The sequence below is a fragment of the Thamnophis sirtalis genome, unplaced genomic scaffold, assembly GCF_051295495.1.
Source record: "Thamnophis sirtalis isolate CommonGarterSnake01/CBP01778 unplaced genomic scaffold, rThaSir2_p1.2 scaffold_2, whole genome shotgun sequence".
NCBI classification, from domain to species: Eukaryota; Metazoa; Chordata; class Lepidosauria; order Squamata; family Natricidae; genus Thamnophis; species Thamnophis sirtalis.
In genome coordinates, this window is record NW_028261382.1 from 48,644,421 (window position 1) to 48,659,124 (window position 14,704).

Here is a 14,704-nt window from a genome sequence, read left to right on the forward strand (position 1 = left end):
TCTCCTTGATTAGTTTCCACCCATTGTTTCTGTCCTGTCTTGGTCAGTGGTCAGTGGTGAAATTCAAAAAATTTCCCTACCGGTTCTGTGGGCATGGCTTGGTGATCATGTGACTGGGTAGGCGTGGCTTGGTGGTCATGTGACTGGGCAGGCAACAAGCAGGAACCTCACAGAGTCACAGAGACCTCAAAAACCAACAATCACACTTTGCACAAAAAATAACACAAAAGCTACACAACTGACTCCACACACAATGCAAAAGCAGCTGGACTTCACACACACACAAAGGTTCCGACGATCGTGCGGCACAGCTGATTGTTGCACATCATCACAACATTTTTTATTATTTTTTAAAGCATTTTTTTAACGGTTCGGACAAACCAGAAGCATTTCACCCCTGCCGTGGCTGACTGGGTGGGCGTGGCCAGCCTGACTCCATTCCCCAAACTGCTGACATCTTCGCACTGGGTCAACCGCGCCGAAGCAATATGGTCCGGCCCCTTACAATTTCCAGGATTGGCCTGCGGGCCTGATCCAACCCCATCGTGGGCTGTATCCGGCCGGCGGCCTTATGTTTGACACACCCTCGTCACCTCTAGGCTCGATTACTGTAATGTGCTTTACATGGGGCTGTCCTTGAAAAGTGTTCGGAGACTACAGTTAGTCCAGAACGCAGCCGCATGAGCGAGTTTGGGTGTACCTAGATACACCCATATTACACCTATTCTCCGCGAGCTGCACTGGCTTCCGATCGGTCTCCGCACACACTTCAAGGTGCTGGTCATCACCTTTAAAGCCCTACATGGCCTAGGACCTGGATATCTGAGAGACCGCCTCCTGCCACATACCTCCCAACGGGCGATAAGAACTCACAGACTGAGCCTTCTCCGGGTGCCGTCGACCGGACAATGCCAACTGGGGGAGGGCCTTCTCTGTAGCTGCTCTGGCCCTGTGGAACGATCTACCCGTAGTGATCCGGACCCTCCCCACTCTCTCGGCCTTCCGAAAAGCCACTAAAACCTGGCTATTCCGGCAGGCCTGGGGCTGTTGACTTCATGTATGAGGTCCAGCCCCACTCAGATTGACTGTATGGTGTGTTGTTTTTAAATTGTTTCTTTTTAAATTGTTTCTTTATTTTAACTCCTTATTTTAACTTCTTTCTGTAAGCCGCCCGGAGTCCTACAGGATTGGGCAGCATATAAATTTATTAAAAGTTAAAGTTAAAGTTAAAGCCTGCTTGAAAGGCAATTCTACCTGCAATATGGTGCCACAGAAGAGGTGAGTTCCTACCAGTATGGTACAGGACGGTTCGGTCAAATAGGTAGTAACTCCAGCGGACACATCGCTGTACTAATTCTATCGCCGGCGCTGTAGGCTCCGCCATCTTGTTTTTTGCATCTGTGCATAGCATGCATCAAACGCGGGTATGCATGAAGGACATGCGAGCCCGGAATGCATCCCTGAGAGAACCGGCAATAAAAGAAGCTGGAACCCCCCACCCCCTGTCCGCAGCCCCCTAAGCCTACCCTGTTTGCATTGTTTCGCATTGCTCGGCGCGAAGCCCGAGAGAACTGCGCCAAACGCTCAGAAAGGGTTTATAAAGTGCAAAGCTTTTATTTCTTCAGACGACGTAAATCTGGCGTGTCACAATCGAGGCTTCCCAAGAGGGCCACGATGAGGCCGGGTCATTCGGCCACGGGTTCGAGAAAGGAAGCAGCGTTCTCCACCGCTTGGATGGCCACCGTCAGATGTTTATGGACATCGTCCCACTTGTCCTGGTCTTTGGCCGCAGCCACGGCGTCGGCCAGGCCTGGGAAGGTAGCCACGGACGACGAGCGGGAGGCCCAGATGACGTGGCTGTGGGAACAGAGGGAGAGAGCCGGGTGCAAATGGCATTCAAAGGCAACAATAGAAATGGAATAGAAATCAGCCGGTTCTACTGGAGTGTAACAGCCAGAGGCGTTTACCAAGTTGGGTCAGAAAAGTCAAAATAGCAGCTAGATTAATTCATTCAAATCACTGCAGATCCCATCAAAATTAGAGGGAGGGAGGAAAAGAGGGAGGGGAGGAAGGAAGGAAGGAAGGAAAGAGAGAAAGAGAGACAGAGAGAAAGGCGAGTGAAGGAGAAAGGAAGGAAGGAAAAGGAGGGAAGGAAAATAGGGGAGAGAGGAAGGAAAGAATGAAGGAAGGAAAGAAAGGCAAGTGAGGGAGAAAGGAAGGAAGGAAAGGGAAAAAAGAAAGGAAGAGAAGGAAGGAAGGAAGGCAAGTGAGGGAGAAAGGAAGGAAGAAAAGGGAAAGAAGGAAAGAAAGAAAGAAAAAGAAAGGTGAGTGAGGGAGAAAGGAAGGAAGAAAAAGGAAGGAAGGAGGGAGGGAAAGAAAGAAAAGTGAGTGAGGGAGAAAGGAAGGAAGAAAAGGGAAGGCAGGAAAAGAGGGAGGAAGGAAGGAAAGGAGGGAAGGAAGGAAGATGGATGGATGGATGGATGGAAGGAAGGAAAATGTCAGGGTTCCAAATAACACCCCCAACAAAAGAAGACTCCGAGGCCTGAACTTCATCAAAGTTCCATTTTATTAGAGATAGGAAGTGAGGGAAAAAGAAAGAAAGAAAAGGAAGGAAGGAGGGAACGAAAAGAGACAGAGGAGAGAAGGAAGAAAAGAGGGAGTTGGGGAGAAAAGAAGGAAACTGGAAGGTAGGTGAGGAAGAAGGAAGAAAGGAAAGAAGAAAGACGGAAAAGAAGGAAGGAAGGAAAAGAGGAAAGAAAATAGGAAGCAATTAGGAAAAATAAAATCGGGAGGAATTAGAAAAACAAAATGAGAAGAAGGGAGGAAGGAGAAGGAAAAGAAAGGAAAACAATGGAAAGAAAAGGAATGGAAAGGAAGAATAAGAGAAAAAAAACAAGCAAGGAAAACCATACAATTTCAGATTACAGGAGAACTTGACTTTTTCTAGCAATGGGCTACTAAATGTTGGAGCCGAACGGAATCCAACCTTAGGGAGGCTCAGCCTGAATAAATGGGGGGGGGGGTGGAAACCAGGTGTGTGCTGGGCAGTTGAGTTACCTGTAATAAGGCTTCTCTGGAAAAGCTCTCGGGTTCAGGAATGCCCTTTCTAACAGCATCAGCTGGTCATTCACCGTCCGCAGAGCAAGAGGGCTAAACAGGATGTCCGGGATGAAGGAGAAGAGACTGGTTACCCACAATCCACTAAGCCTAACTGTGGCTTGTTCAAGAAACAGGACTCCAACCCACAAGGGATTAAGTAACGGTAAAGGTTCCCCTCGCACATCTGTGCTAGTCGTTCCCGACTCTAGGGGGCGGCGCTCATCTCCGTTTCAAAGCCCAAGAGCCAGCGCTGTCCGAAGACGTCTCCGTGGTCATGTGGCCGGCATGACTCAACGCCCCCGAAGGCGCACGGAGCGCTGTTCCCTTCCCACCAAAGGTGGTTCCTATTTTTCCACTTGCATTTTTTACCTGCTTTCGAACTGCTAGGTTGGCAGAAGCTGGGACAGGAAAAGGGAGCTCACTCCTTTCGAATCCCTGGGGATTCGAACCGCCAAACTGCCCACCTTTCTGATCGACAACCTCAGCTACTCAGCCGCCGCGTCCCATCCGCAAGGGATTGCAGGGTCATTAAACAATGACTGCAGTTGTTAAATCTGTTAAGTCAATGTTTCTCAACCTTGGCGACTTTAAGTCCTGTGGATTTCAACTCCCAGAATTCCCCAGCCAGCTGTGCTGGCTGGGGGATTCTGGGAGTTGAAGTCCACAGGACTTAAAGTCGCCAAGGTTGAGAAACACTGCGTTAAGTGAATTACTGCAGTCATTAGGCTTCCACATGGGCTTCGCTTGTCAGAAGGTCGCAAAAGGGGATCACATGACCCACACCGGGACACGGCGACCGTCATAAATGTGAGTCAGTGTTGCCGAGCATCCAAATTTAAATCGCGTGACCATGGGGATGCCAGAAAGGGAGTCAGTATGAAAAACCATCCCGACTCACTTTTTTCAGTGTCGTCGTAACTTGGGACGGTCACTAAATGAACCATTGTAAATTGAGGACTACCTGTACTGTACAGCAGGGGGCCGCAAACTTTCAGACCTCAGGGACCACTAAATTCATCATTTTAAATCCCGCGGACCACTAATATGATCTGCCTAATGACTGGTTGGGTGGGCGGGGCCAGGTGGTCGTGTGACTGGGTGGGCATGGCCAAATTGATGTCACTCACGTCAAGGGGCACTTCACCAGCCTCTGCTCGCCCTTCCCCTCCCAGCCCCTCCTCGCCTGCCCGCCTGGGCTCCTTAGGGCCCCAACAGGAAGCCATTGCTGGAGCTAAGCAGCCCCCAGGAAAAAGAGTTGGCAAAACAGCTCAGTTCAAATTGGATCTGACCGAGAAGGAGACTCAGCAGAAGCACCACACTGAGGACTAGGAGCATAGGATTTCCAAGCAGAGAGAAGACCTGCGGGAGTGCAAGGCCAGGTGCTGGCACCTGGAGGCTCAGCGGGCTGAGATAGTCAGCCAGTTCCAGGCCGTGATGCAGTCCCACTGGAACGAGGCCCTCCGGCTCTTCGCCACCAGCGGCTCTTCCCTCCAGCCTTCGCCCAAAACCCCCCACCAGGAGCTGAAGCAGACCCCAAGTCGGAATTTCTACCCCGCTCCGACCCTCCCAAAAAGACCCCAAAGGGGGAAACTCTCTGCAGCAACACAAGCGTCCATTGCACGTATCCATCCCAGGAACCATAGTTTGAGGACCCCTGATTGAGTGCAATATCAAAAATGCAAATAATTTTTCTGCGGACCACCAAAATTTTCTCGCGGGCCCCCAGTTGGTGACGGCTGCTGTACGGAATTAGAAAATTAGAATTAGAAAAATGAAGGGCAAAAAAGTCACCTGGGAGAGGCTTCCTTTTGCAAACTTGCGATGCGCTGGTTGAGGCCGGCAGCTGCAGTTTTGAAGCGAAGCACCGCATCACGGAGGGGGTCTGGAAGGATGGGAAGCGAAGAGAAGGGAGGGGGAAAGACGAACGCTGTTTAAATTTCCTCCCCATATAATAATTTGAATTGTGGGACAACGGATGCCACCTTCAATGGCATGAAATCTTTTTCAGCTATTAATATTTTTCCCCCATTGCTTAATGACTCCGTACTCCATTGCGGGGTGGAGTCAGTGCAAATGACTGAAGCTGAGTGGCCCGATGCCTTTCCTGTTGCCAGTGTGGAGTTTTGTTCGGCAGATATATTCCCATCGAGCTCAAAGAGAGAAAAATATCACCCTCTACCTGGGCTCGAACTCTCAGTCTCCTGCTTGTGAGGCGAGAGCTCCCCCTCTAGGCCACCGCACCACTCAGCATGCTTAAACATATGGGGATTTCAATTTCCACTCTGCTGGTGCTTCGTCATAAATCTGGTCTCAAGCTACAGAGAGGAAAGGGACCACCAGAGGCCATCTATTTTACCCTCTGCTCAGAGCAAGCCCCACTTGAGTGTCTCTGACAGATGACCACTTCATGTGGCAGGTTGTTCCTCTGGCTAAGAGGAAGTATGGCCAGAAAGTCTCTTCTGGTCTAGCCTGAATTTTCCTTAGGAGAAAATATTTGTAGTTGAACTGTGGGGCGCTTGGTATTCTCCGGGCTGAGTTGTTTTCTTGCAGGCGTTTCGTGGCCCATCTCGGCAACCTCATCAGTGCTAGAAGGGAATGGGATTTGCCTTCCGTTGATATGCAAAGGTTCGAGGGAGCATACTTGGTGGTTCCTTGATTAGGCTGTTGTTTAGGATTTGATTATTTGTCTGAGTTGGTAGTTCCTTTTTTTATAGCAATTTCTTTTTCATTTTCATAACATATAATCACATGTATACTATTACACAGCCAGCATCATTTTATATTATTAAATGTTTACATCAATTCATCTCACCATCAACTCCCAAAACACAATTATTTAGCTCTTCTGCTCTCCATGCACCATATTTATAATTTATCCCTCATTTTCTTCTCCCTCTCTCTTCTCCTCCTCCGTACCTCCTTTCTTCCCTCTATCCTCCTTCCCTACTTTACTTCCCCTTCCTCTCTCCTTCTCCTCTCCCCCTTTCCACTCCTCCTTTCTCTCCTCCTCTTCCCCCTATTTGCCCTCTATCCTATCGATCTCTTTTCCCTTCTCTCTCTCCTCTATTTCCCACTCTTCCTCTCTCCTTCTCCTCTCTCCCTTTCCACTCCTCCTTTCTCTCCTCCTCTTCCCCCCCTTGCCCTCTCTCCTATCTCTCTTTTCCATTCTCTCTCTCCTCTACTTCCCACTCTTCCTCTCTCCTTCTCCTCTCCCTCTTTCCACTCCTCCTTTCTCTCCTCCTCTTCCCCCCCTTGCCCTCTCTCCTATCCCTCTTTTCCCTTCTCTCTCTCCCCACTCTTCCTCTCTCCCTTCTCCTCTCCCCCTTTCCACTCCTCCTTTCTCTCCTCCTCTTCCTCCTCTTTGCCCTCTCTCCTATCCCTCTTTTCCCTTCTCTCTCTCCTCTACTTCCCACTCTTCCTCTCTCCTCCACTCCCCCCTTTCCACTCCTCCTTTCTCTCCTCCTCTTCCCCCTCTTTGCCCTCTCTCCTATCCCTCTCTTTTCCCTTCTCTCTCTCCTCTACTTCCCACTCTTCCTCTCTCTTCTCCTCTCCCCCCTTTCCACTCCTCCTTTCTCTCCTCCTCTTCCCCCTCCTTGCCCTCTATCCCATCCCTCTCTTTTCCCTTCTCTCTCTCCTCTACTTCCCACTCTTCCTCTCTCCTTCTCCTCTCCCCCTTTCTACTCCTCCTTTCTCTCCTCCTCTTCCCCCTCCTTGCCCTCTCTCCTATCCCTCTCTTCTTCCCTTTCTTGAAAAAGAAAAATAGAACAGAAAAGGATAGTTGGCAGTTCCTTGATTGAGGTATTATTTACTGCTTGATTCAGAGGGTGAAGCCCACTCCCTGCTAGCACTGATGATGTTCCCTAGTTGGGTCATGAAATGTCTGCAAAAAAAAATCAAGCCCAGAGACCATCAAGGACCCCACAGTCCTCCTCCCCTTCTCTTCCTCCTCCTCCTCCTCCTCCTCCTCCTCCTCCTCCTCCTCCTCCTCCTCTCTGCAGATACCTCTCTCTTCCAGTACTGATGGTGTACCCTAGTTGGGTTATGAAACAGCAAACTCAGAGAGCACCAAGCACCCCACAATCCTCCTCCCCTTACCTGCAAACCCCATCGCTTCTGAAAACTCCTCTCACTTCTACCACTGATGATGTTACCTAGTTGGGTCATGAAACGTCTGCAAGAAAACCCCCCAGCTCAGAGAGCACCCAGGACTCCATTAAACCTCCCTCCCTGTTGGTTTGACCCACTGGTCCTGATCCTGCCCACTGGGGTCCCCGAGAATAAGCCACTCCCTCCTCTGAGTGACAACCTGGCTGATATTTGAAGGCGTCTATAGGGGGCTGCATTCACAGCCGTTGATCAGAGTTCAATCTGGAGAAAACTGTGAAGCAGTGGCCCCCAAAAGGTGCTTTTTTTTCAAGAGGCAACGGGACTTTTTGGGTTTTCTTCGAAGATGTTTTGCTTCTCATCCAAGAAGCTTCTCAGGCTCTGGCTGGATGGTGGGGAATGGAAGGATTTACACTCCTTGCAGACAGCTGGTCATTTGCATCCTTTTAGAGGGTCATTGAGGCTACGTGGAGGTTTTTCTGTGTCCTCAGGGTCACCTGAGAGGTGCAAGAGGGGTGTAGAAGGACCCATTTATCTGAGGACACAGACAAACCTCCAAGTGGCCTCAATGACCCTCTAAAAGGATGCAAATGACCAGCTGTCTGCAAGGAGGATAAATCCCTCCATTTCCCACCATCCAGTCAGAGCTGAAGAAGCTTCTTGGATGGGAATTGAAACGTCTTCAAAGAAAAAACAAGAATGTCCAGTTGCCTCTTGAAAACAAAAAGCCCCTTTGGGACAAACATGCCCTGGATGACTGAGAATCTCCGTAGACACGTGAAGCCGTGCGATCTCCTCCCTTGCTGTCTCTCCGTACAACAGCCCTACGAGGCAGGCCACTCCTCCCACTCCTCACCAAGAGAGATGCTGTGGTTGAGAAGGTCCGCCTGGAACGCTTGCTTGGCTGCCTCGTACATGTCTTGCAAAGTCTCTTCATAATCACTCACGTTGAAGGGAAGGATCAAGGCGCCCGCCAGGCGCAGCAAGACATTGCCGGCGGTTTGTGCCACGGCCCGGTGGCTGGTGAATCCTGTGGGGAGAGAGGAGACTGACCAGAGTGTCTGGGAAAGCTTGCAGTAGACTCTGGGTGGGTCAAAAAGGGCAAGATGGTGGCCACTGGAACTCCACCAGCTTTGGATGGTGAGAGTGAATCTTCATCCTATTTTTGGGGCGCCAACAAAGAACCATAAGGGAACTGGGCAGTTTCACTCAAGCAAAAGGGCCTCTAGCCAAGGGAATGGCTTTCCCAGTTGCAATGGATGGCTGTGAAGGTTGGACCACAAGGAAGGCTGAGGGCCAAAGAATGGAGGCCTTTCAAGTTGGCTTGAAACTCAACATGAAGAAAACTAAGACCGTGGCCCTCTCAATTCCTGGCCAATAGGTGGAGAAGGAATGGAGGGAGTGACAGATTTTATTTTCCTGGATCACCACAGATGGGGACGGCAGCCGAGAAATTAAAAGAGGTTTGTTCCTGGGGAGGAAAGCTGGGGCAAATCTAGACAGCATCCTAAAATGCAGAGATATCACCCTGCCAATCAAAAGTGTGTCTAGTCAAGGCTGTGGTTTCCCCAGTTGCAATGGATGGCTGTGAAGGTTGGACCACAAGGAAGGCTGAAGAATGGAGGCCTTTGAACTCTGGTGCTGGAGAAGACTCCTGCATTGAGTCCCTTGGACTGCAAGGCCATCCAACCGGTCAGTCCTAGAGGAGATCCACCCTGGCTGCTCTTTAGAAGGCCAGATCCTGAAGAGGAAACTCAAAGGCTTTGGCCACCTGATGAGAAGGAAGAAGGACTCCCTGGAGAAGAGCCTCAGGCTGGGAACGATGGAGGGAAAAAGAAGAAGAAGGGGAGGGCAGAGAAGGAGGTGGCTGGATGGAGTCACCGAAGCAGTCGGCCTGAGCTTAAATTGACTTCAAGGGATGGTAGAGGACAGGAAGGCCTGGAGGAACGTGGTCCATGGGGTTGCCTTGGGGTTGCCTTGGGTGGGACATGACTTCACCACTAACAACAGCACTGAAGCATGGAACTACTGCTGTGATGTTTGTGCGCGATAGTGTGTGTATCTACACAACCCCCTCTCCACAACCCCCCCTCCACACACAAACGGGGAGTTAGTTTCCTCATTTGCCTCACACCCCAACACACAGATACACACACCCAGGGCCCAATATCTTGGCGGCCATTTCATTCTGTACGTCCTTTCTCAACCTTGGCCGGTAAGTGGTTCAGGGACTCGCATCCAATTTTATGCCAGGGTGGTTAAGTGAATCCCCGCCATTGTTGTGACTCACACTGTGATTAAGCCAATTTGGCTAAATCCCCCATTGGTTGGAAGCTGCCTGGGGGGGGGGGGTTCACAAGACCCTTGCGCCCTGCAACCGTCATAGATGCGGGGTAGTTGCATTTGATCACAGCATCCCGAGGACAGCATGACAGTCGTAAGTGCAAGAACCCGTCACTCTGCGGCACCTTTGAACCATCACTAAATATAGGATTGAAAGCCAAGGACTATTTCTATAAATCTCAAAGGGGGACATATTGTAGTTCGCCAAAGGGGGGGGGGATTTGAGAAACTCCTGTGCATAATAAACAGAAATGCGCCTGGCAGAGAATGTGCCAAGAGCCCGTTTGGTTTAGGGCAGTCTTGGCGAACGTTTTCGGCACCGAGTGCCAAAGCGGGAGGGCTTGCTTGGAACATGATCTTCCGGTTCCCGGAAGATCAGGTGGCCAGTGCACGTGTGCATGCCAGAAACCGGAAGATTATCTTCCTGGCGGGCAGCTGCTCTTCCAGTTTCCCGTCCTCCCGCATGCATGAAGAATAACAGGCTGGCGCGCCGGAACACAGAAGAGCAACAGGCGACGGCTCACGTGCCTGGAGAGATGGCTCTGCGTGCCTCTTCCAGCATGCATGCCCCATCAGGGATCTGAGTGGTTATAGCACTGGTTAAAAAGCAGAAGACTGTGAGTTCTAGTCCTGCCTTAGGTAAGAAAGCAGGCTGGGTGACTTTGGGCCAATCACCAGGAGACACGGAGTTCTAGTCCCGCCTTAGGTAAGAAAGCAGGCTGGGTGACTTTGGGCCAATCACCAGGAGACAGAGAGTTCTAGTCCCGCCTTAGGTAAGAAAGCAGGCTGGGTGACTTTGGGCCAATCACCAGGAGACAGAGAGTTCTAGTCCCGCCTTAAGCCGGCTGGGTGACTTTGGGCCAATCACCAGAAGACAGAGAGTTCTAGTCCTGCCTTAGGTAAGAAAGCAGGCTGGGTGACTTTGGGCCAATCACCAGGAGACAGGGAGTTCTAGTCCCGCCTTAGGTAAGAAAGCAGGCTGGGTGATTTTGGGCCAATCACCAGAAGACAGAGAGTTCTAGTCCCGCCTTAGGTAAGAAAGCCGGCTGGGTGACTTTGGGCCAATCACCAGGAGACAGGGAGTTCTAGTCCCGCCTTAGGTAAGAAAGCCAGCTGGGTGACTTTGGGCCAATCACCAGGAGACAGGGAGTTCTAGTCCTGCCTTAGGCATGAAAGCCAGCTGGGTGACTTTGGGCCAATCACCAGGAGACAGGGAGTTCTAGTCCCGCCTTAGGCATGAAAGCCAGCTGGGTGACTTTGGGCCAACCACCAGGAAACAGGGAGTTCTAGTCCCGCCTTAGGCATGAAAGCCAGCTGGGTGACTTTGGGCCAATCACCAGGAGACAGGGAGTTCTAGTCCCGCATTAGATAAGAAAGCTGGCTGGGTGACTTTGGGCCAACCACCAGGAAACAGGGAGTTCTAGTCCCGCCTTAGGCATGAAAGCCAGCTGGGTGACTTTGGGCCAATCACCAGGAGACAGGGAGTTCTAGTCCCGCATTAGATAAGAAAGCTGGCTGGGTGACTTTGGGCCAATCACCAGGAGACAGGGAGTTCTAGTCCTGCCTTAGGCATGAAAGCCGGCTGAATGACTTTGGGCCAATCACTCTCTCAGTCCGATCCACCTCGCAGGGTTATTGTTATGGGGAAAATAGGAGGAGGAAGATGAGTTGTCAAAATAATACAGGTGGGATACAAATGAATAAATAAATAAAAACAGTGGCCTTGAGTTCTGCCTGCCCCACCGCCCACCAATCATTACCAGGGTCGATATATCGGTCTGCGTAGTCAAAGGTATCAAAGGCCGTGTGGTAGGCTGGGTAAATGCGCGGCGACGTTTTGCTCTGGAGAAGAAAAGAAAAGTGGAAAGCAAAGAAAATGCATCACAACGGAGTTTGCTGGCTTATGTTGTGGTGCGCCAGTGGAGCTGGAAGCAGATTCGGAGAGTGAGGAGGGTTGGGGAGGAACCTGGGCCAGTCCCGGAATCTGGGGAAGGCTCGGATGAGGGCTCTGTGTCGGAGGCAGAGAGGGGGCCAGGGCCGTATGCCAATTATCAGCTGCCTTCCGAGTCAGACATCAGTGGGGCACATTGTTCCCAGTGTGTGCATGCGCAGAGCTGCCAGACGAAGGGAACAGCTAAAGAACGGGTCGACTTGGGAGTAAGGCCACAGGTGGACGGTGAATGGCCCCTCCCAAAGGGAATAAAAGAGGAGCGAAAGGGGAGTGGAGTTTGCAGGAGACATTTCACCACTGCTCTGGGCGCCTCCCATTTCTGGCCTTATCTCCCCTCTCTAGTGTGCAAAAGCACACACATTCCTGTGCCCCAGGGACTCACCCGATCGTAGGTGTAAGCGAAGTCCATCGCTGTGATGCCCAGGTAGTGGATAAAAGGTGCAAAATCACTTCCAGCCCCCAGAGGCCCCAAGCTGCAAAGAGCAAGCAAAAATCCCAGCTGAGTTTGCGCAGGACATTAAAAAAATTCAGGCTGCATTGCCCTCAAACCAGGTTCTTTCTAATCTCGGTTAGCTTGGTTGTGTGAACCCAAACGCTTTGGTTTGTTTATGGGGCAACATGTTAAAGAAGGTGGCTCTCTCCCCTTTGAATTGAGGTCAAGAACTGGGGGTTTTATGGGCACACACTGGTCTTTACTGGGTGGGTTTGGGATGTCTTGGTGGCCTCTTTTCCAAGGTGCTCACCAGATTGGATCACGTTCAGTTCTTCTCTACCTAGACAACAAAGTTACTCCGTGGCTTTGTGCCAATGCAGAGTTGAGTGGCCTGGTCAGTTTAGAAAGCTACCGGTTTGGACAACATGAAAATGTTGGTTTATTTTGTTATCTGTATAGGTGCGTCTTTCTGTGTATGTGAGACAAAGAGAAAGACCGGGAGTTCTTGTTAGAAATTCTGTACAGAACATTCAGCCCTACAGAAGAAAATTGCACCGTCGACATGTGCTTTTCTGCTTAGCTGCGAGAAAGAAGCAGGAAACTTTATTCGGAGAAGAGTCATGGAGTATAGCATAGATGCAATCACAAACTTATAAACACTGCTGTCTACTATCTCTACTGAATAGTGTTGTAGTTGTTGCACAAAATACATGATCAATGTATTCCAACAATTCTAGTTGTGTCTTAGGCATGAAATCTCTCTCTCCCTCTCTCTCTCTCTCTCTCTCCCTCGCTCTCTCCCTCTCCCTCTCTCTTTCCCTCTCTATTTCTCTTTCTCCCCACTCTCTCCCTCTCTTTCTCTCTCTTTCTTTCTCTCTCTCCCCATCTCCTGCCTCTCTTCCTCTCTCTTTCTTCCTCTCTCCTCCTCTCTTTCTCCATCTCTCTTTCCTTCTCTCTCTTTCTTTCTCTCCCCCTCTTTCTCCCCCCTCTCTTTCTCTCTCCCTCTCGCTCTCTCTTTCCTTCCTTCCTTCCTTCCTTCCTTCCTTCCTTCCTTCCTTCCTTCCTTCCTTCCTTCTGTCTTTCTCTCTCCGATCAACCTTGTAGGGTTGTTATCATGAGAACAACCGGGATAAAAATCTAACCAATAAAATCATTAAATTTTGCATAGTTTCTACAAACCCCAACCCAACCAAAAACCACTTCAGAAAGTTGTGTGATGCCAGCCACACAAGGATATTTCTAGACACGCCCGGGTTACAGGCAGGCTGGCGTAAGGACTGGCCTTTAGGCATCCCCAAGATCAAAAGCAACAAACTACGGTTTGTACAGCCATGATGGATAAGATATAGTCAAACTAGTTTTGTGAAGTTAACCAACAGCTGCTAAAGATCTAGAGTGGTCCTCAATCTACAACCGTGACTGGGAATTATTGCAGTCATAAATCATAAGAGTCGTAAAGCGGGTCATCGCATAATCAACCTGATTTTATGAGCTTTCTTGTGGCCATTGTTAAAGCCAAGGTGGCAGTTATTGTTCGCTCTGGGTGCTTTTTCGCAGAAAACAGATTCCAAGGCCAATTTTCAGCAAAAACGTTCTAAATTGCAGCCAGCTGACACACGCAGGACGCTGCAAACAGCTTGTCACTGCGGACTGGTTGCCAGAATGTGGTCTCATGACTGCGGGGAGGGCATCAAAACTTCAGAACTGGGTCATCTTTTGGGGCACCCGTCGTAACTTTGAAAAGTCACTAAGTGACCATTCGTAACTTGGGGACTTACCTGAAATTCCTCCTGGTTGGGCTACTCGAAGAAATGAATCTTATGGGGGTATAAGACACACACACACACACACACACAACTACTTACACACACACACACACACACACACACACACACACACACACACACCAGAGGTGGGTCCCTACCAATTCACACCTATTCGATAGAACCAGTTCGTCAAATCTACCGAACCGGTTAGAAGAGATTCCACCAGTGGACCCGGAAAGCAGGCCACACCTACAGAAGAGGTTCCAAAAAATTTTGAAACCCACCACTGACACACACACACACACACACACACACAGACAGACACACACACACATAGACTCACACAGAGAGAGAAAGAAAAAGAGAAAGAAAGGAAGAAAGAAATAAAGAAAAAATGAAAGAAAAAATGAGAGAGAGATGAAAGAAAAAAAGGAAAAAGGGACAGAGAGACAAAAGGAAGGAGAGAGAGAGAGAGAGAGAGAGAGAGAGAGAGAGAGAGAGAGAGAGAGAGAGAGAGAGAGAGAACACATGGCCGGCAAGCCACTCCCACAAAGGAGGCCACACCCACAGAAAAATTTTTGAAACCCACCACTGACACATACACACACACACACACACACACACACACATGCACACGACACAACCTCTTTTACCTGGGGATTGTTCCGTAAGCCGAGCTAGTTCTGTTGAAGTGACGCTTCCAGTTTTCATACACGGATACCGAAGCATCGGCTGGGGTCTTAACCTACAGGGAAAGAAGTTCTTAAAAGTGGATGCAACTAAACTTTGTAATTTACAATGATAGTACTGATGAGGAACGTGGCCATCATGGACTGTGTGTGTGTGTGTCTGTGTGTAGTGTGCCCATCAGTAGAAAAAATTAAATATTCTGTCCAGGGCGAGGTAAGGGAAGTTACACATGGATTTTTCTCTCTTCAAAATTGTGCCTGCCTTGTTCTCAGCAACACAGTTGGATTGTCTAAACAATGCACATGAGCGCAACGGATG

At 49.9% G+C, this 14,704-nt stretch overlaps 1 protein-coding gene across 1 annotated transcript in view; it reads right to left on the minus strand.

Moving 5' to 3' along the window:
• Window positions 1-1,589: 1,589 nt before the first annotated feature.
• Window positions 1,590-14,704, minus strand: part of NAALADL1 (N-acetylated alpha-linked acidic dipeptidase like 1) — a 43,917-nt gene continuing 30,802 nt past the window's right edge. Inside the window, exons 13-19 of the mRNA XM_087705368.1 lie at window positions 14,350-14,441; window positions 11,880-11,970; window positions 11,307-11,388; window positions 8,060-8,233; window positions 4,891-4,981; window positions 3,058-3,150; window positions 1,590-1,857 (exon numbers count right to left, since the gene is read on the minus strand). Coding sequence (XP_087561494.1) covers window positions 1,686-1,857; window positions 3,058-3,150; window positions 4,891-4,981; window positions 8,060-8,233; window positions 11,307-11,388; window positions 11,880-11,970; window positions 14,350-14,441 — 795 coding nt within the window. The 3' untranslated portion in view covers window positions 1,590-1,685. The remainder of the gene's footprint in view (window positions 1,858-3,057; window positions 3,151-4,890; window positions 4,982-8,059; window positions 8,234-11,306; window positions 11,389-11,879; window positions 11,971-14,349; window positions 14,442-14,704) is intronic.